Source organism: Hoplias malabaricus, chromosome 2 (genome assembly GCF_029633855.1).
Source record: "Hoplias malabaricus isolate fHopMal1 chromosome 2, fHopMal1.hap1, whole genome shotgun sequence".
Lineage (NCBI taxonomy): Eukaryota > Metazoa > Chordata > Actinopteri > Characiformes > Erythrinidae > Hoplias > Hoplias malabaricus.
This window is the reverse complement of record NC_089801.1, coordinates 71,901,350-71,928,724: the sequence shown is the minus strand read 5'-3', so window position 1 is coordinate 71,928,724 and position 27,375 is coordinate 71,901,350. Positions and strand designations below refer to the sequence as shown.

Here is a 27,375-nt window from a genome sequence, read left to right as displayed (position 1 = left end):
GAAACAGGTTTATTGTCAACACCTGTCATTGTGTGCTGAACTGCACAGTGCCGAAAACCCGTCACTCGACCCACACTCAGACATAAGGCTTATGCAGACAGTGCACCCCACCCCATGGTAATACCACATGCCATGTTAATATTTTGAGGCGATATGATAGCATGGAAAATGTGGATACCAGCCATCCCTACTGTGCAATGATTGTGAATGAGTGTAAAATATATAGAATATTATAAATGCCAAGAAACTTGTTCACAATCCTTGCAGTATGGTTTACCACAAAGCCAGTGGTGTATTGAAATGACACTAGCAAGTAGCAGAACCAAACTACTGAAAATAAACTTGTAAATACGCTTAGAGGTTCTGTTCTTTTATGGCATCATAGATGATTATGGAGAACTGCTTTTTTCAAAGCTAAACAAATTCCACCTTCTGTTTATGGAAGAAGGGTACATTTATGTAAGAAACTTACTGTAGCTTGTTTGCACTTGAAGTTTAAATTGTCTAAGTTTTTGTTCACTGTTTGAATTACTACAGAAACACAGGTGCTGGTCATACACTGGTTCCACACTCTAATCAGCGACTTAACTCAAAACACCTGCAAAGGCCTTTAAATTATCTCTCAGTCTAGTTCTGTAGGTTACAAAATCATGGGGAAGACTGCTGACTTGACAGTTGTCCAAACGGTGACCACTGACGCCTTACACAAGCAGAGCAAGACACAAAAAGGTCATTATAAAGAGGCTGTTCACAGAGCTCTGTGTCCAAGCACATTAATAGAGAGATGACGGGAAGGAAAAGGTGTGGTAGAAAAAAAATTACAAGCAATAGGGATAACCACACCCTGGAGAGGATTGTGAAACAAAACCCATTCAACAATGTATGCAAGATATGGGTCTCAGCTGTCACGTTCCTTGTGTCGAGCCACTCTTGAACTGTCATAAGCGTCTCGCTTCCAAAAAGGACTTTACTGCTGCTGGGTGGTCCACAGTTATGTTCTCTGATGAAAGTAAATTTTGCATTTCCTTTGGAAATCAATGTCCCAGAGTCTGGAGAAAGAGAGGAGAGGCACAGAATTCACGTTGCTTGAGGTCCAGTGTAAAGTTTCCACAGTCAGTGATGGTTTGGGGTGCCATGTCATCTGCTGGTGTTGGTCCACTGTGTTTTCTGAGGTCCAAGGTCAACACAGCCATCTACCAGGAAGTTTTAGAGCACTTCATGCTTCCTGCTGCTGACCAACTTTATGGAGATGCAGATTTCATTTTCCAACAGCACACAGTGCCAAAGCTACCAGTACCTGGTTTAAGGACCATGGTATCCCTGTTCTTAATTGACCAGCAAACTCGCCTGACCTTAACCCAATAGAAAATCTATGTGGTATTGTGAAGAGAAAGACGCAATACGCTAGACCCAACAATGCAGAAGAGCTGAGGGACACTATCAGAGCAACCTGTGCTCTCATATAACACCTGAGAAGTCCCACAGACTGATCGACTCCATGCCACGCAGCATTGCAGCAGTAATTCAGGCAAAAGGAGCCCCAACTAAGTACTGAGTGCATATGTTCATATTTTTCACTTGGCCAGCGTTTCTAAAAATCCTTTGTTTGTATTGGTCTTAAGTAATATTCAAATATTCTGAGATACTGAATATAGGGTTTTCATTAGTTGTCAGTTATAATCATCAAATTAAAAGAAATGAACACTTCAAATATATCAGTCTGTGTGTAATGAATGGGTATAAGATACAAGTTTTACTTTTTTGAATTGAGTTACTGAAATAAATCCACTTTTTCATGATATGTAATTTTGTGGCCAGCACCTGTATACCACTACCATGCGATTACTTTTATGCAAAGTCAGCTATGGTCAGTTCCACCTTAAGTTATGCATCTGAAGCAGGGTTTACTTTGCTACAAAAGTTATTTGAAGTGTACTAATGGCTAATGTCAGTTCCTTTGTTTGTTAAAGACATTAAAAAGACAAAAACAGTGATGAGCTGTGGTTATTGGATTTGTGGCGTGTCCTTGTTAAAGGTTGTCTCATTCAGCCAAGCAGACCGTCATGACTCAGTGCCACTTCCTATCTGCTCCACAGACCACAGACCCTTTCACCACCATCACAAACTTTAAACAAGGAGTAACGTGGCAAGTCGAGTCAGTTAAGGTATTCAGGTCAGAGCGTCTGAAGAGGATAACATTAATACTGTATGCAGACCATTACCGAGCTCAAATGAAGTAAACTGAGAACCTCAGATTTAAAGGTGACGTTCACGATTGTAATCAAAACACTTTTTGTAAACTCAGATGATGTTTCCTCACCGTTTGCTGCTCTCTGTTCTATAGGTGAGTAGTAATTAGCATTAGCGAAAGTGTTACAAAGCTAAAACTTCAAACAGTGAATTAAACTTACAGACAAATTTATCTTCAGCCACATAGTCATTTTTCTTTTCAAACATACCATTCCACCTCAAAAGACATGGAGATCCTGAACGTAAACAAACCAGAGAGAATTGCATTTCACCAGTGGTTAAATTGTCTAGACAATGGTGGAGTTGACATAAAATAGCTTTTGTATTCAAACAGACATAACGTTTTTCTGTAACTGCTTTGTTCTCTTCAGGGTCACGGTGGATCCAGAGCCTACCCAGAATCGTACCACACCCTGGACAGTGTACCAGTCCATCACAGGACATCACACACTCACCAAGTCCAAAACACGGTCACCTCTGACCATACAGCAGCACTTTGTTCTACAGATAAAGCCTGCTCACATGTTCTTCTGCATGCTTTATCCCCTGTTCACCATACTCTTCAATGGTCAGGACCCCACTGGACCACCAGAAAGCATGTATGATTTGGGCGATTGAACATTTGTAGCGCCGCGTTGACACTGACATGTTTGTGATATTAGTGTGTGGTGCTGGGACGAGTGGATCAGGCACAGCAGTGCTCTTAGAGTTTTTAAAGCCCTCAATTTCACCGCTGGACTGAATAGTCCTCCAAATAAAAATATCCAGACAACAGCATCCTGTGACTACTGGTTAGCACACTGCAACAACAGATACGTTACTGCTTCTCCTTTACAAATACAGTATTTAAGGCTGAAAAACTGATTGTGTGTTGATTGAAGCATAGTTTGTGCACTCCCGATACATTCCCCTGCTATTGTAAGTAATGAAACAGATTAAATGGAGATTATTCAGTCCCCTTTTACATAAGCAGGGTGCTGCTTGCTAAACTGTCACCCCCAAATTGCCACAGCATGTCATTTAAAACTAAAGGCTGAATATGAAAGTGATTCCCTCTGTCTAATGCGCAGTGTGTGTACAGAGCAAAGCTGAAGCAGGGTCACTGTTGCTGGGTTTTGTGCTGAGCTGTCACTTTAAGGGCGTCTGGGTGGGAGCGTTTGAAGGCTGAGACATTGTTTGGCCTCCTCAAAGTTGAGACAAGGTTAAGGCTTTAAATCCCAGCATCCAGAGCAGACACCATCTATCTAAGATAGACATCATCTACCTACCAGCAGCTTGCCCTTGAGCAAAGCACTTAACACCCATGTGATCCAGGAAACATGAAGTATGACTGACCGGGTCACCTGCAGCTTCCTCAGACTGAATAGGAGTTTTAACACAGCCTCCGTGACCAAATAGGAAACAAAATGGAGCTCTTTTACCTGGTTGGCTCTGTGTTGTATGGTATTTTAAAAGTTCAGTCAATCATATTTACTACTAAAAATGATGCTGCAGTTAGAATTTATGAAAAGGATTATGGTGTTTGTTTTTTCCTCATCCGATTTGTTTTGCAGTCCCTAATTAAACCAGTTTATGCTCCAGTAGCGCCCCCACTATGGGGTCAGCCATATTCAAAATAGATTTAATATGAAAGACTTGGGGAAAAAAGACTGAAACTTACATATAACCTTAGTTTAATGGAGCTGATCCAGAATCTGTACTGAATCAGTTTCAGTTGTTGAACTATTATTATATCATAATGCTGTCTGCTGACATTATTGTATAACGTCCACATTGGGAATCCATAAAATTAAACCCACTTGCCTAATAATGTCTACGTCCAGCTTTGGCAGACAAAACAGCTCTGGCTTTTTTCCACCAGCCTTTTTTCCGCTTTCCCTCAACACATCCCATAGTAATTTTTGCAGTGTGGCAGGGAGCATTATCCGGGTGAAAGAGGCCACAGAGTTTAGGGAATGGCGTGGAAGCACTATGAATAATTGTGCTTGGTTTGTATCAGTGTTTATGTAAGTGGTATGTGTCAAAGTAATGGTGGTTTTGCACCTGCTCTACACAGCTCCCACACGGAATGGATATAGTGACGTCGCAAAACCCCATCCCTAACCGGAATCGCTGGCTTTGAAAACCACAACAATGGCGGCGGTAAAGTTAGGCACTGTTTGCTCATCATATTCACGTGTTGTTTTAGTTTTTCTTGGACTGGCTCTGCTCCCCAGTTCTCACAGATCAGTTTTACTTGCACGTTTGCAAGCTTTCACTGGAAATTTTCATCGACCGTCAGCGCAAGAAGCATATAAACCTCTTCAAAACACCGCGAGGTAAAGTTACGAGCTGCCGTTGTGAGTCAGATACAAGTAAATGTGAATGCTGCTGTAACTTAAGAGCTTTTACGAGCAGCGAGTTTGTGCTGGATTTAAATGAGCTCTGCATTTGGTGGTGATTGACATGTCTCTCTGGCCAATCAGCGCTCTGAAGGGTTCACACATCGACATTTAGTTCCTACTCAGCTAGGACTGAAAACTGACTGAAGATTTAGCCAGTGGAAGTGGAGCCAAGTCGAGTGGAGTCGTGTAGGATCCTCCACCCCCACCGCATTAGGGAAGCCAGGGATGTTGAAAAACAGTCTCTAATGGGAACTACAGGATTTGGAAACCAAAACAACGTCCTGCTCTCGCTGGGATCTTTCCTCAGAAAGAATGGACCTCTTCAGAATCAGATACCTCAGCAATCAGTGGTTTTATTCTTGTGGTTGATCTGTGTATATCACCTTTATTATCTGTACTATTGGTATCGCTACTAGCCGCTATAAAAAGTATTGTTAATGTTGTTGTGTTTAGGATCCTTACCGTCTCTGCTTCTCGACACAGCGCTGTCATTTAGCTTCTGCATAAACTCTTCTCAAACTGCACTGTAAAGCCCTTCAGGTTTTCATACTCCAGATGGAAATTTGCATCATTTGGACCTGTACGTGTCTCCAGCTCCACATTGACCTTGACTGTGTGCAGGCATTCAGAAAGACTACTACACCTTTAAGTAGTGAAAGAGTGCTTATTATGTTGAAAGCAATGGGCGACTAAATCTTATGAAACTAAAGGTTGTCCTCAGGCATCATTCAATCGCTTTCACTCAAGCTGTCCTATTTATCCCCGCTTTTTCCTTCAGATTCCGCCTGGCATTTCACAGGAGCGCGGAGAAAATGGCAGCGGCGATCCAGAAGTCCGGCCGAACGGCATTAAATCACACGCCATTTGAGAGCAGCTATGAAGAGCTGATCGATAGAAAGATGATGTAATTTTCCCATAGTCCAATGTGACCCCGGTGGCGATGTGGCGCTACGGTCATGAATCACCTCCAGCCATCTGGGGCCATGGAGAAAGTGCTGTATTTCATCAGCTCTGTAACCATTTCATTATAAATCTGGCCGGCTAAAGGACCCTCTGGAGTATGGGCTATTTATTGTTGGGTCTGGCAGGAGTGGGCTGTTTTATGCTGATCTGAGAAGACTTTTATGATGTCTTGTCATGGTTAAAACTCGAGTTAAAGTAAGGTTCGGTGCCTTTAGAGCCATATAAATGTGAACAAATTCTTCAACACAGCATTTCTGACTTGAATTTGTCCTGAGTGGATAAAGTCAAAGGCTGTAACCAAACCATTTGCTCTTATTTTGGAGAGGCCTCCGTTTTTTTTCTGAAGTAACAGTGGAATATATGCTGTTTATGTTTGAGAAAACTGATTGATACCCAATGTTAGTAGGTTTTTTCATTGGTGTAAATTGGTCCAAGGCTTGGACCTCTTCAGTTCAGTTGGAAAACATCAGGCTTTTAATCTGAGGGTCCATTGTTTAGGGGCAGCCATGGCCTAATGGTTAGAACTGCTGTGGGTGTGATCACAGCCCCTAATTACTGCCGTGGATGGTTAAAATGCACTGATTTATATGTATTTATTAAACATTAGATTTGAATCCTTAATTAATCACAAAAAATAATCCTAAGAGTCCTCAATTGCTCAAAGAACCGATGGTGACAGTCCTGAACACAACCTCATGACAAACTCCGCTATCAGCACCCCTTTGCTGCAATGGGTCTTGATTACTAGCGTGGAAGAAGCAACAGACATTTTGATTAAGTCTGAACGCGAGGTTTCCAGACTCATCCATAAAATTAGACTCTCGGGTGAACCCTTGATTATTCAGCCTTTTCCCCAGAATAGATCTGAAGTGGCAGCTGAGAAAAGTTATTAAAACTTTCAGAAGTTTGAAATGCTGGATCTCAACAGAACACAAATTTCACATTAGTACTTTGACCGGCGTCTGAATATTGCATGACCTCCACCTCATCTACGGCGGGATTCTCACTGTGCCACACATTGAAAAGTGAAATAATAAATATATATTTAAAAAAAAAAAAAAAGCATCATTCGGAACTCTCAGACAACACAAACTGACAGGTGTCTCTTTCCTTTGGACCAGTTCAGCCTTATGTAGATTCTGAACACATGCCAGGACTTGACTAGTTTCATGGAATGAACACACACACACACACACACACACAAACACACACACACACACACTGGTCTAAAAGTGAACCCTGTGGCCAGAAAATGACATAAGAGAAACACAGAGTTTCTATTTTTAATCTGTCTGTCTCTGACTTTCTGACTCTGTCTGTCTCTGACTCTCTCTCTGACTCTATCTGTCTCTGACTCTATCTGTCTCTGACTCTCTGTCTCTGATTCTCTGTCTCTGACTCTGTCTGTCTCTGACTCTCTGTCTCTGACTCTCTGTCTCTGACTCTCTGTCTCTGACTTTCTGTCTCTGACTCTGTCTGTCTCTGACTCTCTGACTCTGTCTGATTCTCTGACTCTGTCTGTCTCTGATTCTCTGACTCTGTCTGTCTCTGACTCTCTGACTCTGTCTGTCTCTGTCTGTCTCTGACTCTGTCTGCCTGTCTGTCTCTGACTCTGTCTGTCTGATTTTGTCTGTCTCTGACTCTGTCTGTCTCTGACTGTCTGTCTCTGTCTGTCTCTGACTCTGTCTGCCTGTCTGTCTCTGACTCTGTCTGTCTGATTTTGTCTGTCTCTGACTCTGTCTGTCTCTGACTGTCTGTCTCTGTCTGTCTCTGACTCTGTCTGCCTGTCTGTCTCTGACTCTGTCTGTCTGATTTTGTCTGTCTCTGACTCTGTCTGTCTCTGACTCTGTCTGTCTGACTTTGTCTGTCTCTGACTCTGTCTGCCTGTCTGTCTCTGACTCTGTCTGTCTGATTTTGTCTGACTCTCTGTCTCTGACTCTCTGACTCTGTCTGTCTGCCTCTGACTGTCTGTCTGCCTCTGACTCTGTCTGTCTCTGACTCTGCCTGCCTGACTTTGTCTGTCTCTGACTCTGTCTGTCTCTGACTCTGTCTGCCTGACTTTGTCTGTCTCTGACTCTGTCTGTCTGACTCTGTCTGCCTGTCTGTCTCTGACTCTGTCTGTCTGACTCTGACTGTCTCTGACTCTGTCTGTCTGCCTCTGTCTGTCTGTCTCTGACTCTGTCTGTCTGCCTCTGACTCTCTGTCTGTCTCTGGCTCTCTGTCTGTCTGTCTGTCTGCCTCTGACTCTCTGTCTGTCTGTCTCTGACTCTATCTGTCTGTCTCTGACTCTCTGTCTGTCTGTCTCTGACTCTGTCTGCCTCTGACTCTGTCTGTCTGCCTCTGTCTCTGACTCTGTCTGTCTGTCTCTGACTCTCTGTCTGTCTGTCTTTCTCCAACTACAATTTGTAGTAAAATTCTACTCTGTACTTTAGATTTTTTATACTGATTTCTCAAATGGGCATTGCTTGTCATAATAATCTTTATTTCCCATTAATATGACTCAAACATTTTAGAGGCGACATCAATTATTCACATAGAGCTCTCTGGGAGGGTCAATAGGTTCATCATAATCTTGTCCTGTATTTTTTATTTTTTTTTCTCTCTTTCCCCTGAAAGTAATCAAAAGTTGACGTTATATGTGAATGCTAATGAGAAGTGTGAGCCCGTCTCTCCTGGAGTACGTACAGCTGCATGTTTTCACTGAGGGCTGCAGATTATCATGTTCTTTTGACTTTGCACCATTCTGAATTATTCAGTCAACAATTTTTGGTATTTTTACAACGCAGTGCAAATTGTACAAAACTCGATCTTAAACGGTTGAATTCTCTGCTTCTCGTGATTGGAACCGTCCCAGACACTTCCACTGATGTTGCTGAGGTCTGCACTCTGTTTCCCAGTAACAGATAAAGAATGGAGTGTTTTGGGTCCGTTCTCCTGTTGTTTCTCAATGGTCAGAGCTTAAAGTAATGTTTATGTGACTACTTCACTGGAGCCCCCTTTTCTTTGAATCTTTCAATAAAGTTTGATGGCTTGGCACTGGTGCTGTATTTTGGCAGGGGGACGAGGGATCGCGTACCATGCCTTGACCTTAGGTGAACCAGGTCAAACACTGTGAGATTTGCTTTGCAGAATGAATACAGTATTCCCTGAGACAGTTGTGTGTCAAGAATTTATAAAATCACTTCTCGCTGCTGTGTTTTGTGAGTGTGGAGGTGCAGCATCGGGTCACTCTCTCTGTACCTGAATAATTGAACGTTTTATGAGAGCAGAGTTAAAGTTTTCAGCCCAAAAAAAAAAAGAATTTTTCATCATGCACCCACATAGTCTCTGCTGGTTTAATTGACTCGCCCTGATTCCCAAACGTGTGCAGCAGATTAAACATTTACTGCACCTCGTATTAGGACAATGTATAAAGCCAAATGACTTTATCGCATGCGTGCTCTTGCCTTGTATAAAATGCACGGACAGGCTTTAATTGCCGGCAACTAATTTGCCCAGTCCTCATCTAGTCAATCTCATTATGTTTCAGGTCAACGGACTACGGGACCACTTACGAGAAACTTAATGAAAAAGTCGGGGCGAAGACCATACTCAGTTACCTCTACGTCAGCCCTAACAACAAGAGAAAGGTAAGTCTGTTCTCCCCAGGTTTAGTCATTGCCAGGTTCCACACATTAGCTACATGACTCTGTCAAGCTTTAAGTATAAAGACTAGCACAAGCTTCCTCTGAGACCTGTGAACGCTCAGTAGATGGCTTCATTTCATGGGTGTGTGCTGATTTGGGAGAGTGAGGGTCATCCTGTCTGCCCAGAAAAAGTCTTGCTTAAGAGAACAACATTTTATCGATATTTTTAAAAGTCTTTGTTATATATTTACCATAGTTCTTTAACAAGCTCAGAATGTGGCAGTGCAGTGCCCTTTAGGTCTTTTCCATGTTGTCTTTGCTGAACACCAGTAGAGTAAAGGAAAGGCGCGGAAATTTGGGTTTTAGGCCTTTAATAGCCTTGCGTAATAACATTATTATCATTATTATAAACTTAGTGCAATGTATAGAACCTAGTAACTCTATTAAATTTGTATGTAACAGACACTAGCTCTAAAAAAGCACAAACGGTGTTGCTTTAAAAAGCAGTAATAGTAATTTACCCACTGCTGGCTTTCTAACACTTATAAAGAGCGTTGGAATGCTCCTGCTGGTTTCCTTCTCATTATCACGTATAAAAATTGTAATAGGAATAATTGGAACATTTTAATGCTTGTAATTTGCTCTTATTAAACCCAAACTACTAGCTCTGTAACACTTAAGACCTCAACACAAAGCAATGAACTTGTCCTAAACACTAATTACTGGCTTTTTACATTTTAATTACAGTGTTAGAAGAATCGTATAGCGTCCACAAAAACGAATTGTTAAAGTAACAATATGAATGAACGAATGCTAAGAAACTGTTAAAGGCATGGTTTTGGGAATGCAATGATTCTATGTCAGATTTATAAAAACCTCACTTTTAAATCGTTCTAACGAGATCGTACAGATTACTCCGTGCTGTTTGGAGTAGGACGGCTTCACAGCTTCTGTTTGTACTGGCTAATTTATTTTCTTATAACATTTATTACCTCTTCCCTATCTCTCTCTCTCTCACACACACACAATACAATCTTACAAAACAATCAGTTCAGCAGCTTTACAAATCCAGCAGCTGAAAAAGGAGGAGATCTTTATTGGAAGATGTAGTAGTTTTCAAAGCCAAACACATGTGCCTCATTAATATTGATAAGCCCATAGTTTCTGGGCCGCTGAGTTATGAACTGTATGAAAAGAGGACTCATAAATTCGCTGTGTTTTTAATCAAAGGCGGGACAAGGGAGTTGATATTTACAGCCGGGGGGGGAGTCTCCCTCAGACCCCTCCCACAGTGACAGAGCAGAGGGTTAGTCTCACTCCTCCCTTCATTCTGGCTTTCCTCTCAACACTCCTCCTCTTGTTTCCTCAATCAGGACAGACTTGTTTCTCCTCGTTAATTACTGAGCAGTAACGAAGACACAAAGCGTCCCCTGTATTCGCTGTGGGACTCAACGCTTGTAAATCTGCCTCTTCAGAGTGAAAACGTGGAGAGTTACTTCATTAAAAATGGTTTCTGTTGCCCAAGAATGATGCGTTCATTACTGTTCATGATTATTCTGCAATTACGAGACCTGTACCAAACCCCATGCGTTTATTACTCATTGATTATGTTTATTACAATGATATAAAATAACATGTAGATTTGATACACAATATATTATTCTAAATGAAGAAATATAATCAAACTTAATGGGAATAAAGTAGGTATATTTAATATTAGAATACAGTAATCCCTCGCTACTTCATGGTTTATTTCAAGGGGCTTATGGCCGCTATATCGCAGACTAGGTGCCTAAAAATATCATTTTCTTATGGTGTGTAAATTAATAGTATTGTTTAATATTGTTTACATGTGTTAGACAGGGCCTGTAGGTGACAAAATATATAATTTACAAGTGTTTCTTACGTACAGCACATGTGTTGTTCATGTCCACATCCGAGTGAAGTTTACTGACGCTAAATCACAGCTTAGGAATGACTCTATTAAAGAAACTGGTGGGATATCACATGTAGTTCCAGCTGAAAAACATTAGAGAATGACTGTTTAATGCAAAGGGTGGGTTGTTAACAGTAACAGGGAGGGTTTTAAAAGTCCAAATACTCATTAAATACATAAAAATATATCTTCTCTCTACTTGGCGGAAATTCGTTTTTCGCGGGTGGTCTTGGAACGCATCCCCCGCGAAAAACGAGGGGTCACTGTATATAATATTCAAATATATAATATATACCCATGTTGATTGGTATGGTTTTTCCAGGCTCTAGTAATACAAACTTAGCTTTAGAAGGTGTATTTTCTCATAAATGTTTCCAAACTACATTCCACAAGGTTATTGTAATGTGGAAGCTTTATGTAAACAGTCGGTTTCTTCCCAAGGTCCCCACATGATCAGTAATGTGATTACGGTGGTGTGCCGAAGAACTTGAAAGCATAGGATGGGATTAAAAATGCAGGGAGCCTTTGAGTTGACCCCGAGGCCAGCGAACATGTGCAAGATGCAGCACTTTCCCCGTTTCCCACTCTCGGCGCGAACCTCATTTATGGCTTTGTAAGTAGAGGAGTCCATTTTCTATTCATTACATATAGCTCTGTAATGAAGATGGAATACACGTCTGCTACTCATCCCTTTCTCGCTGATCTCACCGAGCCTGGCCTGCAGCTACACGATAATTAAGGCCTATATTGTCACCAAACCTGATGCCTCCCGGCTCTGGGTAAAAGACGCCACTGATTCGTTCCCTTGTCTTTGGCTCTGTGAGCTTGAATGGAGGTCTGCACATTAAAAAAGAAAGGTCTTTTTTTGAAGGTACATGCAACATTAAGACAGGACCGAGCCACAGACGCTTTCATTTTCTGCTGTTAGTTGCAGTAAAATCAACACAGGGTCCAGCGCTTTAATTGGGCCTGGGATGCTTATCTGAACCCGGAGGATTCTTGACCACAGGCGATCAGAGACCACCACTGGCAAGTTCACAATCACAGCTGTACCTCCAATTCTGTCCAAACTAGAATGGACTAGACAGCTTTGACTGTTTCCTTAATCTATGGTCACCATAGCACCATAGACATTTTATGACTAAGTACAGTAAATATCTGACAGATTGCTCCTTTAAGTAAAGCTCAGTGCACCTGTGTGAAAACTCTAGCTGCCATTACGTCAGCTTCCAGACACTCATCTGCTAGCAGCTGGCCGAGTGATAGGGGTCTGGGTGTGAAATCTGAATCTGACCTTAACTTGTCAAATATTTGAGTCCTAGCATATCCATAGTGAAAAGTTCTATGACTTCCACAGCTTAGAATCAAGTTTGAATCCCAGTCGTGCTCTGTGCAGTCTGTGGCATTTGACTGCATTCTCACCGGGGAGGAAGGATGACAGGATTTCTGTCAAAAATACGGATCCTAATCCGCATCTCAGCATGTAAGTGTTATCTCAGAGGGGCTCTGGCTCTGATAAGAGGAATTAGAAGAAGCTCTACTTGCTGAAAAAAGGAATGCTGGGTAATTCAGAAATCATTTCAAGGTCACAGTGTATAAGGAGGGCGCTAAACTACCACTGTTACTATCAAGGGTACATCTTCAGTACCTTTAGTTAAAGGACTTGTTTTGGCTCCAGGCATCTTTATTTTCTTGGAAAAGTCAGGTTCATTTCCACGAGGACATGCAAACTTAAGATACAACCCCATTTCCCAAAAACTTGGGATGCTGAGCAATGTGTAAATAATAATAGAATGCAAATATGTGCAAAGAATTTAAAGCCTTTATTTAATTGCATATAAAACAAAGATGGTATTATGTACTGTAGTGGAAGAAATCCCTAGTTTGTTTTTTATTATTATTTTTAAGTTCATTTATTCATTGTCTGTAACTGCTTTTCCAAATTAAGGTCCAGAGCCTACCCGGAATCACTAGGCGCAAGGCAGGAACAGGCCCTGGAATCTTGACCACTGAAGGGCGATGCACATTTTTAGTTGAGAAACTTTATTCTTGAACCTTTTTTTTTACCTTTAGCCTGTGCTGTCTTTTCCGACTTTTCTGCTGAACACCACCTGATCTTTACTTCTACTGACTCTACTATTCCACCAAGTCCCTCTGAAATGCTTTTTAAATCACAATAATGTCACTTACATGTTTTTATTTATTTTAATTTATTTATTTATTTTAATTATTTTTTAATTGTAGCATAATACAACTTCTCCCGCTCCGGGTGACTGTCTGTGAGGAGTTGGTGTGTTCTCCCTGTGTCCGTGTGGGTTTCCTCCGGGTGCTCCGGTTTCCTCCCACAGTCCAAAAACACACATTGGTAGGTGGATTGGCGACTCCAAAGTGTCCGTAGGTGTGAGTGTGTGAGTGAATGTGTGTGTGTCTGTGTTGCCCTGTGAAGGACTGGCGCCCCCTCCAGGGTGTATTCCCGCCTTGCGCCCAATGATTCCAGGTAGGCTCTGGACCCATCGTGACCCTGAATTGGATAAGGGTTACAGATAATGAATGAATGAATAATACAACTTCACCACTTATTTAAAAAATGGGATGTGGAACAAAAGGGTCATTGGCATGACATATAATGTGTAAACATATTTTTCAGTTTCAACATAAATATTCCTAATTTTCAACATAATAAACATATTGAAATGAGTTTGTAGTTGGATTCGGATTTAAGATCGTTGTTATACTTACATATATTTACCTGTATGAACTGAATCTGTATGCTACCATTCTTCGGTGACAATTTAAACATTAGTGGAATTGTGTGTGGATCAAAACTTACCTTATTTGTTTTTTAAGACATCAGCTTGTAATATATAGTCATCATTTATATTTAAGTAGCTGCTTGTGAGTCAAAATCCTTCTCTGTATCTTTGGGGCAAGGCAGAAACACACCCAGGACAGGGCTCCATTCACCCAGTCACTCACACTTCACACATCTAGTACGTTTACCAACGTGGGAGGAATGCGGACACCCCATGCGTACAGAGAGAACTCACAGACGGTGAGGTGAGGCCAGGAGCCCATCCAGGACCCTGAAGCTGTGAGGCAGCAGCGCTACATGTAGCTCCACTTTGCTGCCCAAACTATTACATCTATTGCATATTTATTAAAACAGATGGATAAAATGGATGGGACATTTGCTTTGTGTGGATCCCTTGTGTTTCACCAGTTGCCCCTGCTTCAGTTCCACCACTGTGTCATTTTTCACAGTTCATCAACTTGCGAAGTTGGAAATGAGTGATTGATATCGAGTCGGCAGCGATTTTCTCCTTCCGTCTGAAAGGCCATAAAGGTTAGCCACGCTTAGCACAGTGAGAACATGGAGAAATGTTCCCTCAGGCCCCACTCCCTGCGACAGCGTTCCTAGATTTACACAAGATGTATAGACAAGATTGTGCCTGGAGTCTCGAAGGTAAAATTAGGTCGTAAAACTGAAAATTAAAAATGAAATTAGATTGAGATTAACAACGTTACGAGGCTCTATTCATTCTACGGCCATTCGAAGGACTAATAAACATGTTTGTATGGCCTTGTAAAATTATGTTGTCCATAATGCTGAATTTTTTTATAACCCAATTCATTTTTATGCCTTTGTACCTGTATGGTGTGTGTGTGTCTCTGTGTGTGTGTTCAACAACTTTGATGTGTATTTTGCAGAAATTAACCAGTGGGTAGAAAAACACATGAATTGGATCTCAAATTGGTTTCATGGTTCAGGGCGTACGCTTATCTTCTGCATCCTCTAAATCAGAAGTCATATCAGGACTTTGGATCCAGGTTACAGGCCAGGATTTTTAAATGCGCAGCCGGTATAACGCTATACCTGGCCACTCATGTACAGGGGTTAGACAATGAGACTGAAACCCCTGTCATTGTAGTGTGGGAGGTTTCATGGCTAAACTGGAGCAGACTGGTGGCCAATCTTCATTAACTGCATATTGCACCAGTAAGACCATGTGCATCCAATGGTTCAAACATTGTGTCCTGAAGGCGGTGCCGTGTATCAGGACGACAATGCACCAATACACACAGCAAGACTGGTGAAAGATTGGTTTGATGAACATGAAAGTGAAGTTGAACATCTCCCATGGCCTGCACAGTCACCAGATCTAAATATTATTGAGCCACTTTGGGGTGTTTTGGAGGAGCGAGTCAGGAAACGTTTTCCTCCACCAGCATCACGTAGAGACCTGGCCACTATCCTGCAAGAAGAATGGCTTAAAATCCCTCTGACCACTGTGCAGGACTTGTATATGTCATTCCCAAGACGAACTGACGCTGTATTGGCCGCAAAAGGAGGCCCTACACCATACTAATAAATTACTGTGGTCTAAAACAAGGTGTTTCAGTTTCATTGTCGAATCTCTGGCTGGAATCTGGAATCTTGCTCATTTCTAACTTGAGGGAATTGTACATTTTTAATTATAACTATTTAATATTTTTACTTTAATATTACAGCAGTCATTATGGTGCTCCACTGATCTGTAATGGAGGTAACAAATGCCACTGTCACTGCTAATTGGGCTCAGCACTGCAGAAACTGCACTATGTAACTTCTGGAGCAGGATAGAATAACACTTAGCTAGTATTTACTCCGTGCAGATAGCACTGTACATCACCAATTCCAAAGCTTAGGAAACCTAGTCCTAGAAGAGCTCATTTACATTACCTTTACAACATTGCCCCAGGAGATGGTATGATCCTGTGTGATGCCTGAAGTCAGGAGTCCTAGAGAGTACAATAGACCTTACACTCTGGGTGGGTGGGACGCCCCCCCCTCCTCCTCCCCTGTTCACGGCGCTATAGCACAGGCACCTGTCAGCTGATGTAACACATCTAGGCTGTTGCCTTCTCCTCAGATGCTTTAAGCTGTTGAGTTGCATTGCATTATGACAGTTCAAAAGATGCAGCAGGTTGGCTTAGTGTCCCGGAGGAAGGCCAGTTGTGTCTTTGTAGGTGAGAATAGCCCCCTGGCTGCCCTCAGCACCCCATTTTTTATAACTATTTCCAACATATCACAACATCACGAAGGCCAAGTGTGCAATAACAAACATGGAATCGCATAGAGATAAAGAAATGAGTTAAACACACTTCTATTTCACTGTAATGTAGGTTCACACACTCTTAATCATGTTTTAGAGCAGCACCCGGGTTGATTTTCCCAAACCGAGTGAGGAAACGGGATCATTCAAAGACGTTGACATATGTGTGTTTTGTTTGTGTGTGTGGGGAAAGAGACGGAGCATCCTGGACGAGTTCTGCAGCAATGGATTGCAATAGCTGTCTGAAAACAAACCAGCCGGACTATGATCAGTGTTGACAGTGTGCGGATTTCATCCAGTCAGAAACAGAACAGAGTTCTGGCAATTCGCATCTGATAAATACCACAGTATCTTCATGCACTTCATGGTGAGGTCTAATGGCTCACATGGATGTAACATTAGGATGAATACCAGTGTGGGAAGCTCTGGGTGCTCTGGGGCTGCTACACATCAACCTAAGGTCACAATGCTTAACGCCAAGTGCTCTCAAGAGAAGCATGAAGCCCCAAGCTAGTTACTGACTGAGTTGGTAGTATACATTATAAGAACCATGTGAATGGAGAGTCAATGGCACTGATTGAAACTATGAGTATTTTCATCTCAAACCAATTGAATGAGCAAACCCAGATATAGAGGATAGATGTAGAAACCAAAGGCATTTTTCCTAGGCTTCTTTCAGCACCTGAATACAACAAAAATAACGTTGAGATCACCTTTCAGTCTCATGGAGACAATAAAGGCTGGACCAATCAGGATGTGTTTGGCAGAGGAAGCGTTCACGGGTGCTGTGATGGAAGTGAACAGGCTAAGCTGGGGGAAAAAAATAAAAATAAAACAAAGCTGAACATCTGTTAGCCTCTAGGCACAATCTCCAAATGCCTGCAAAAGAGAGAGAGAGGGAGCGAGAGACGGAGAGAGTGTGCTGACAATTTTCATTTGTAGTCTATCACCTAGACACACTGTGGTTAGCATCAAATGGCCCAGGAGAGCAGAAAAACAGAAAGGAAAAAGATGCCCTTAAATAAAAAACAGGCACCACCTTTTTAATTACTTTGATGTGGCTTTGTTTAAATAACTTTAGCTTATGTGATTAATACTAATACACTAATAACAGTGTCAACACCCATGCTATTTTATCATTCTATTATATTATGCCAGATCCGATGACTGCAGCTGGATTACTCAAGTGGTGAGCATAAACCTGTGATGTTCAGGAATCGCTTTGAGTGAGTCAGAGTCACTTGAAATGACCCGTGAACATCACAAGTCGCTTGCTATTAAGTCTGAGTCCGGGTCATGATGCGCTGGGAATGTAGGAGCTCGGTGGATCGTGACTCAACTCGTATTCCAAGTCCAGTCAGGAGATGCTGGAACTCAAACCAGTCAAACCACTGAGACTCAGATGACCAGGTGAGTCAACGTCAAATTAGAAATCGAATCTGGGAATCAAGTCCAAGTGGAAATGGATTTAAATTCAGCTCGAGTCCCTAGATCTCTATTAGAGCCTTTTTGACTTTGTTGTATTATTCACTCACGTTTGTGTTTGCTTTTACTTAGAATTATGCTGCTCTTTGGCAAATTACTTTTCTTAGTTTTCCCCCTACCCCTTGTTTTGGAAGTGTTATCTTACATCACAGGGCCTAGTGGCTAAAGTGGCAACCCTTGAACACAAGAAGAGCTGCGTTCTGCTTCCTGTCTGCAGCGACATCAGGGAGGACTTTAAGATCATTTGCTTTCGAAGGCGTACGACAATCAGCTATCACCTACCCCTGACTCTCCGTGATATGAAGCTGAATTCAACTGCTGTTTTAGTGGCTGTTGGTTCAAAATTTCTAGTTCCACTTTAAAGGTTGCAGTAGCTACAGGAGGTGCGGAATATAATTGCTTTGCCATTTAAGATGGAATCTGGATAATTCTCAGACGTCAGAAAACCACAGTTGAAGTTTAACGCTTGTTTTAAAGTTAAAGAACTTTACTGACGTTACTATACACTATACTGACGTTTGTGCGGCCATCTTGTCGATGTCTGACAAGTGATATATATATATATATCAACAGGGATCGAGACGAATCGAGAAGAATGCCGGGGTTGGGCAAAGGGACAAATGATTAGCCTTAATGCTTAACCTTACTTAGTGTTTAGCTTGCTTTATTTATGTATTTATTTATTTATTTGTTTAATATTGAGTTTGTAGAGTACAATAACAGTACAACATGGAGTTCAGGCAACCTATGTTTGATTCAAAACATTCAGCTTACACTGGGCTATCCACTATGTTAGCCACCTGCTTTAAATTTCCAAGAAAACAGCTAGCTTTGCCTTGTGTCTGTTTCACTGGTAGGACTCTCTCTCTCTCTCTCTCTCTCTCTCTCTCTCTCGCTCTTTGTGAGAGAGAGAGAGAGAGAAAGAGAACAACACTTCCATCCAATTACTGGCTAAGGGAATCAGAAGCGGTGTTTGTCCAGTTTGAGTTTGGGAATGGACGGGCGCCTGTGAGTCAATTAGTCCAAACTTCAAATGCCTCTCCGGGATCAAACTGCTCTTCTCAAGTTTAATGATGGAGTTCAAGCGCCAGAGTCACCTCGAGAGAGTCAAGAGAATCATCACCTCATTAAAGAGAACACACAACACACGAAAGCTAGCTTTCAGCTAACGCTGTGGACGTTAATTAACACGCCAAAATGGAAGCTCGGGTATCTATTGAAAAAAATGGCATTGATTGTGTATGGAAACCATTATTTGATTCTTGGCATATGCCATCTTTATTCGATTATTATTATTACTTTATATATATATATATATATATATATATATATATATATATACACCCCATTTTTTTAAACCCCGTCTTTATACAGTGCTAATAGCATAGCTGACATGCTTCTGTGAGCTTAATGAAAGACTAAGATTTATTTTGAACAATGTTTTCACGCTTTTGCCGTAAATGAGCCAGATTTTCCCATTTATGCTGTTCGTTGTAGATACGAATATTCAACAAAGAGCATATGTCCTCATGTTACCCTGGCTAATTAGGAATCTACAGAGGAGTCTTGCCTATTCCTGCCCTAGCTTTTAACTTAACTCCACTCTGCCACGGGGACTTAACACAATTAGCTTTACACAATGTGATTTAACTTAATTAAACCTACATCTAAACTTAATCACAGTAAAACTCACTTAATCATAATGCTATTGGCAATGGACTTAAACATAGAGGCTACAAGGTTATGCCCTGTTTAAACTGGATGCCTGTGTTGTCATGCACATGCCTGGGCCTTATTCAGAAGCTGTTTTCATTTTGTAGCTCCCAACATGTTTGCTTTTGATTTTAATCAGTTATCTACATTTTAAAACTGTGTAATGAAGGTGTTTCCAGCAGGTGGCGATCACAATTAGCTACAGCTATGAGCCAGTACTCAAATATACCCTGATATAATCCACATTTTGACCCCAGGCCGTATTCTCAGCAGTATCACATGGTCTCAGCAGTTTCTTATTGGTGATAAATTGTAGAAAGTCATTTCTGATTTGAGATTTTTGGAGAAATGACCCCCCCCCCCCATTTTTTTTTATATATCGCTGTGTTGCGCAAGGCTTCAGGAAACGGTTCCTGCTGGACTGCTGCTTGTTAGTCTGCCTTTCAGAGCTTTTCAATCATAAGCAGGACCTTTGTCCGGTCAGCTCTGGTCCATGGGTGACATTTCAGATTTATTTATTTATTTTTTAAATATATTTATTTATTTTCTCCTCTTTTCCCACAGTCCTTTATCCCTGAATCTCTGACCTTCGCCCAACCTCCTTCCCCGAAGGCTTCAATTAGGTTCTTTCACTTTTGCGTTTTTCAGTTATGTCCTGCTTTGACCCTTACTGCCCTCTGCTCCCCCACCTTAAACATCAAAGGCTATTAGTTGGAATAACCGTGCACACGCCACTTCTTTTCACTCAGCAGAACTGAACTCAGCAGTTCAGTTCCCAGCTCGGGCAGGAACACATCACTAAACCCAAGACTCCTAGTGTTTTCATCTACATATGTATATGTATTAATTAATTTATTTATTCATTATCTGTAAGCGCTTATCCAATTCAGGGTCGCGGTGGGTCCAGAGCCTACCTGGAATCATTGGGCATAAGGCAGGAATACACCCTGGAGGGGGCACCAGTCCTCCACAGGGCAACACAGACACACACACACACACACATTCACTCACACACTCACACCTACGGACACTTGAACGTGTGTTTTTGGACTGTGGGAGGAAACCAGAGCACCCGGAGGAATCCCACGCAGACACAGGGAGAACACACCACACTCCTCACAGACAGTCACCCGGAGGAATCCCACGCAGACACAGGGAGAACACACCAACTTCTCACACAGTCACCAGGAGGAAAACCACGCAGACACAGGGAGAACACACCAACTTCTCACAGACAGTCACCCGGAGGAAAACCACACGGACACAGGGAGAACACACCACACTTCTCACAGATAGTCACCAGGAGGAAACCCACGCAGACACAGGGAGAACACACCAACTCCTCACAGACAGTCACCCGGAGGAAACCCACACAGACACAGGGAGAACACACCAACTTCTCACAGACAGTCACCCGGAGGAAACCCACACAGACACAGGGAGAACACACCACACTCCTCACAGACAGTCACCCAGAGCGGGAATCGATCCCACGACCTCCAGACCCCTGGAGCTGTGTGACTGCGACACTACCTGCTGCGATATTTTCTTTGATATTTTCTTATCAAGAAATGATTAATCAAGTAAGCAACTCTTTAGGCCTCTGTCATGCACTGTAAAGTATAAATGTCATATAGCACCTGTATAAAACACTGTTCTGGGGTGGGATTGTTATCGTGAAAGTGAAAGAATGGGATGCGCATTCAAAGAGAATGCTTGTAATCTCAGGGGCTTACCCTGAAAGATTACCACTGATTCTGTCTTTATTTCCTTATTTCTTTTCTTTTTTGCCCCCCTCCTTTATGTGGAGATAAAGGGAAGCCTTCAAAACCAATGTCACCCAGTTCTTTTCTTTTCATCCAGCTAATGCATTTTCCCCATGACAGAAACCAATCAGGTTGTTAGCGTCTCATTCGGAATTTAGTAATTAGCATGCTTGTAATTCAGTCTCTACCACCCCCTGCTCTTTTTCTCTTTCCCAGAGCAGTATGTGGAGTTTTAGCCAGCACATTTATTTATCTGAGTCTCCTGCTAGCCTTTCTGTGGCATTTTGTGGGAACGCCAGGCAGCTGTAATCATAGTTTCATTTGTCGCCTGGCAACCCCTTTAGAGCCAACTGTCCATTCCTTCAAATGTCTCCTGTTTCCAAGTGTATGACATTGAGGCTAAATTTAACAGTCATCTGAACCTGTTTGTTCTTGTATGCACATGCTCAAATTGTCTCAGTGTGCGGTTTAATTCCCTGCTCGGGCAGGTAAACCACACTATACAAATAAGAGTCCTGGGAGAAGTGTCTGTGAGGAGTGTGGTGTGTTCTCCCCGTGTCTGCGTGGGTTTCCTCCGGGTGACTGTCTGTAAGGAGTGTGGTGTGTTCTCTCTGTGTCTGCGTGGGTTTCCTCCGGGTGACTGTCTGTGAGGAGTGTGGTGTGTTCTCTCTGTGTCTGCGTGGGTTTCCTCCAGGTGAATGTCTGTGAGGAGTGTGGTGTGTTCTCCCCGTGTCTGTGTGGGTTTCCTCCGGGTGACTGTCTGTGAGGAGTGTGGTGTGTTCTCTCAGAGTCTGCGTGGGTTTCCTCCGGGTGACTGTCTGTGAGGAGTGTGGTGTGTTCTCCCCATGTCTGCGTGGGTTTCCTCCGGATGACTGTCTGTGAGGAGTGTGGTGTGTTCTCCCTGTGTCTGTGTGGGTTTCCTTCGGGTGACTGTCTGTGAGGAGTGTGGTGTGTTCTCTCTGTGTCTGCGTGGGTTTCCTTCGGGTGACTATCTGTGAGGAGTGTGGTGTGTTCTCGCTGTGTCTCCGTGGGTTTCCTCCGGGTGACTGTCTGTGAGGAGTGTGGTGTTTTTTTCCTGTGTCTGCGTGGGTTTCCTCCGTGTGACTGTATGTGAGGAGTGTGGTGTGTTTTCCCTGTGTCTGCATGGGTTTCCTCCGGGTGACTGTCTGTGAGGAGTGTGGTGTGTTTTCCCTGTGTCTGCGTGGGTTTCCTCCGGGTGACTGTCTGTGAGGAGTGTGGTGTGTTCTCCCTGTGTCTGTGTGGGTTTCCTCCGGGTGACTGTCTGTGAGGAGTGTGGTGTGTTCTCCCTGTGTCCGCGTGGGTTTCCTCTGGGTGCTCCGGTTTCCTCCCACAGTCCAAAAACACACGTTGGTAGGTGGATTGGCGACTCAAAAGTGTCCGTAGGTGTGAGTGTGTGTGTTGCCCTGTGAAGGACTGGCGCCCCCTCCAGGGTGTATTCCCGCCTTGTACCCAGTGATTCCAGGTAGGCTCTGGACCCACCGCGACCCTGAACTGGATAAGGGTTACAGATAATGAATGAATGATTGCATTTATATGATGTTAAATGAGGCTAGTTTCTATCCAAAGCCTTTTTGGTGCAGGGGCATGAACATCCTCAAACAGAGGTTCTATTACTGACCTGTCTGCTACACACGTAATGGAATACCTCCATGGACCTGGTCCACGTGCCTTGTCTTTTGTCTATTAGATGGTGTCTGATTCTCCAGAAAGGCAGTCATGAGTTTGTGTTGTAATGACTTAGGTTCATTGATCAGAGACTGCAGTGGGATGGATTACACCGGCTCAGTTCAGCATCAACATGTAGGACCTATATACATTAATTCAGTTGAATTGATTACATGTACCGTTCTGGCACATGAGACTGCTGCCCTGGGCTACTGTTGACCACATAAGACAAGCCTTTATAGTCTACAATTAATTTTGCTATTTATATGTGAGCGTATAACTACAGTGAGGGGAGACAAGACAGCATCAGACTGACCACAACTACACAGAGATAGAGAAGTTGATTCCAAGGAGAAATGTCGGTGAGTCCTGATGGTTAAAATCAGCAGAAGAATAACAGCGGAATCACTAAAGCGACTCGGTAGAAGACTAGAGCTAAATTCAGATCCCTGCTCCTCTGGCACTGCTGTATCAAACTGCTGCTGCTATATTAATGATCAGACCTGTGTCTGATCATCGATACAACAGTGACAGTGTTATGCAGCAGTGTATGGCAGAGACAAGCAGGCTCATGTCAGAGGAGCAGCTCATGGGATATGAATTTACAATTAAGAAATAAAAAAAATGTGCCAAAAATAAAGTGCATACACGAAGCGTCACTGATGCACAGCACTGGATGGTACACCTTGCGGTGTAGTTCTTCAACAAGCCCAAGTACGCGAGTGAGTTTCAAGCCCATGCCACGAGGTGCTTCACATCTAAAAAGGAACAACGTGAAGTGAACGTTAACCTGACGTTTGTATCTCATCTACATCACACAGCTGTTTGGCCGTATGTAGAAACTTACTACAAACGCATGCCCCTAGGAGGATTAGTACCAATTAGAGCAAGGTTATTTTGGCATCCCAGAGCTAGTCTTGATTCCAGCTTTTGTGATTGCCATAGTGACATCTGGACCCAATTCGGTTTCTCTTTGGAGTCCAGCGGACTGGAATCTGATTGGTTCTGTGTGCTGTACGTGAGTGGAAGATGTCTGACTGATGGTATTTTGCTCCAGTGACTGTCCGTTCTATTTTGGGTTCCTCCTGGGTGGATATGTGATGCATTAGAATGAAATAAACTTGACATGACATCTCGTTTCCCTTCAAGGGAAAAGACTCGATACTATTAAGATGGAGTAGGGAGGTCCGGACCCGGAAATCAAAGCTGAAGATAAACAACTAGCGAGAGAGAGAGTGAGAGAAAGTACAACTTAACCCTTATAGTCACAGGCAAAGGCAATAGACGGGAAAAAAGGACTGAACCCGTGGATGAGTAAAGTATTTCATTTTTAAATGGTATTTCTTATGTAATCTTGTCTTATTAGGGAGTTATACAATGACATATATGCAGTTTGCCCTGTGAAGGACTGGCGCCCCCTCCAGGGTGTATTCCCGCCTTGCGTCCAATGATTCCAGGTAGGCTCTGGACCGCGACCCTGACTTGGATAAGCGCTTACAGATAATGAATGAATGAATATATGCAGTTTGAGGGTTAGAGATACAGCTCGGTGGCAACAGATCACTCAAAAAGCTTCTGTGAGCTGACGCTAACACTTGAACTCACCAGTGAGGTGGTGATGAACCGGAACAGCATGTTGATGTTGGAATAACGTGTACCAGTGTATTAATAATAAGCAATATTCTGAGATGATATTGACATCAGGGACTTCTGTTGTTGATTCTAGCTAATGTTGACTGAAGCAGTTACACACATCCTCATTATTGCTGCTTTGTCAGGGAGTGAAGTTACAAAGCTTTCTCCTCCCTCAGTCAAGGCACCTAACCCCCAAAAGCTCGGGGCTGCCCACAGCTCACTGTCCCCTAGTGTTCACTAGTGCATGTGTAAATGTGTGTTTCACTGCACGGATTGGGTTAAATGCGTGCAGCACAGTGGCCAATAAAGTGATCCTAATTCGGTTAGGATCGAACGTAGCAAGCGTGACTGAGCTTTCAGTCTGTTTTATTGGTTTGTTGTATGTTTGCATTGTCTCTGTCTCTCAAAAAATCCTTGTATCTCCTTTTTTTAAGTTATTGCATAATTGAAACCGCAAAAACAGCCAATAAATTGGGTTAAAAAATTATTTTTGAATGGACCAGTAGAGAAGGTCCAACCTTGTGTAGAAAGTAACTGTAAGTTGGTGTTCTTTAGGAACGAATAATATTCCCTTCTGCTAAGCAACAGTTTCTGAGATATGGGCAGCCGAGGCCTAATGGTTACAGGACCGGGCTTGGTACCGGAAGGTTGCCAGTTCATTCCACAAGACCGGAGAGAACTTCCACGGCTGAAGTATCTATCCACAACTGCTTCCTGGACACCAGGGATGGCTACCACCCCCAACTGTTCATAACATTCTATTCAGAACAAGGGCACAAGGTTTCTTTAATACAACAAACTGAATAGCACCCTCTTATGGAACAGTCCCTAAATATGAGTGAGTATCTGAGACACTGTGGCACACTTCCTCAACAGGAGTGAGAGCATGTGTAGTTCAAATCGTTTGTGTTTTAGAAACTGAACTTGAGTACGAACAGACTGCCCCCTGGGTGCGTCCAGTGTAAACTACAGGGTCAGAAACAGTTTGACTCTTACAGGCTCACACTCGTACACGCCCATCACAACAAGCCAATGCTATCCTCTCCCTTGGCGATCTTAAATAATGTTCAGTGCAATGTTTTTCGAACTCCTTGAGTGCCCATGCGGGACCCGAAACAGGCTTTTTCCTCTAATTGGTCAGCGCTCTGCTGAGACGCCAATAGCCTTGGTTAATAAAGCAATATGGAAGGCCTTAGCATGGGCTGCATCTCTAATCAGCTTCTCTTTGGCCAGCCAAGCAAAATACACAGCATCCGTCAGTCCAGTGCATAAATTCAGTCTCTAAACAATAACAAGGGACCTGGCTGTTCTCACTTCTGCAGCATCATCAGAGAGGATGGAGCTGGCTATCATCAGTGAGGGTGGAGCTTTCACTGTGTACTGTTTTTATTTATTTTTAAATTTGAATGCACTTTGGTGCAGTTAAAACCTCTGCTTTCCTCTTAATGTTGAGCCATTTATTGGATGGCATTCAGTCAGCAGTATAAGTGAGGTCAGATACTGCTCTCAGATGATTAGTCCAGGATTACAAAACCCACTCCAGTTCCTCCTAGAGATATCGGATGTGGCTCCATAACTCCAGATAACGCACTGGTCCACAGCTTTGTGCTCCTCTATGCGACACTTTATATTGAACACTGCTATCCTGAATTTCTGAGCATTTAAACAGCTAAGATGATGTGATTTCACACTTTATTTACGAGATTATAAAAGCTGCGCATGCACAGTGGCCCACGATGTGTTGAAAATACACTTCAAGCTTTGACTAGGTTAATAAGTGAATAAACTAAATTGAGTGTGACATTGTGACTAAATGCTTCCAATTGTGCAATTGCCTCTGCGATTGATACAGTCCAAATATATAAGTGAAGCTTTTTTTGCTAGAGCTGCAAGCGTCCCGGGAAAGAAGAGGCATTTTCACTGTGTGAGGGAGTGAGTGACCAAACCTGGAACTTTATTGAACTGTGCAGACACAAGACCTGGGTTTTGCCACAGACAGGAGCTGATAAAGCTCAGGTCGGCTAAAGTCATGGCATTGCATGTGGGTTGGCATTTCTTTTTTTTTCTTTTGGCAACATTTTGGTAAAGGGAAGTAGTGTGGAGACATACAGTGTGGTATGAATGCATTTTTTAGCTGTCCTGGTGCAAACTCTCCTATTCACAACCATATTCATGATACAGTAATCCTTCGCTACTTCGCGGTTCATCTTTCGCGGATTCGCTACTTCGCGGGTTTTTTTCATGGGGGCTTATGGCCGCTATATCACTTAAAAATATCATTTTCTTATGGTGTGTAAATTATTATTATTATTTACATGTATTAGACTGGGCCTGTAGGTGACTAAATATATCATTTACAAGTATTTCTTACGTACAGTACATGTGTTGTTCATGTCCACATCCGAGTGTAATTTACTGACGCTAAATCACAGCTTAGGAATGACTCTATTAAAGAAACTGGTGGGATATCACATGTAGTTCCAGCTGAAAAACATTATAGAATGACTGTTTAATGCAGAGGGTGGGTTGTTAACAGTAACAGGGAGGGGTTTAAAAGTCCAAATACTTGTTAAATACATTTAAAACATGTCTTTCCTCTACTTCGCGGAAATTCGTTTTTCGCGGGTGGTCTTGGAACCCATCCCTCGCGGAAAACGAGGGATCACTGTATATATTAACTTATCTGTAACTGTTAATCTGTATAATCTGTTTAACTTTAAAACCCTGGCTTTGGTTCACAGCTCTGACAAACTGTAATAAAAAAAACATGGGTCCTAACGAAGTCTGTAAACAGCTTGTGACCATATTCAAACTCTGCGAAATTAATCAAACAGTCCT

General features: G+C 42.6%; 1 protein-coding gene across 4 annotated transcripts in view; it reads left to right on the top strand.

The window, feature by feature from the left end:
* sorcs1 (sortilin-related VPS10 domain containing receptor 1) overlaps window positions 1-27,375 on the top strand; it is a 224,631-nt gene that overhangs the window by 126,502 nt on the left and 70,754 nt on the right. For all 4 annotated transcript variants that reach the window (XR_010800404.1, XM_066661375.1, XM_066661377.1 and 1 more), the window contains exon 3: window positions 9,127-9,226. Coding sequence is in view for 3 of the 4 variants with exons in the window: in XM_066661375.1 (XP_066517472.1) it covers window positions 9,127-9,226 (100 nt within the window). In the remaining variant the exon portion in view is untranslated. The remainder of the gene's footprint in view (window positions 1-9,126; window positions 9,227-27,375) is intronic.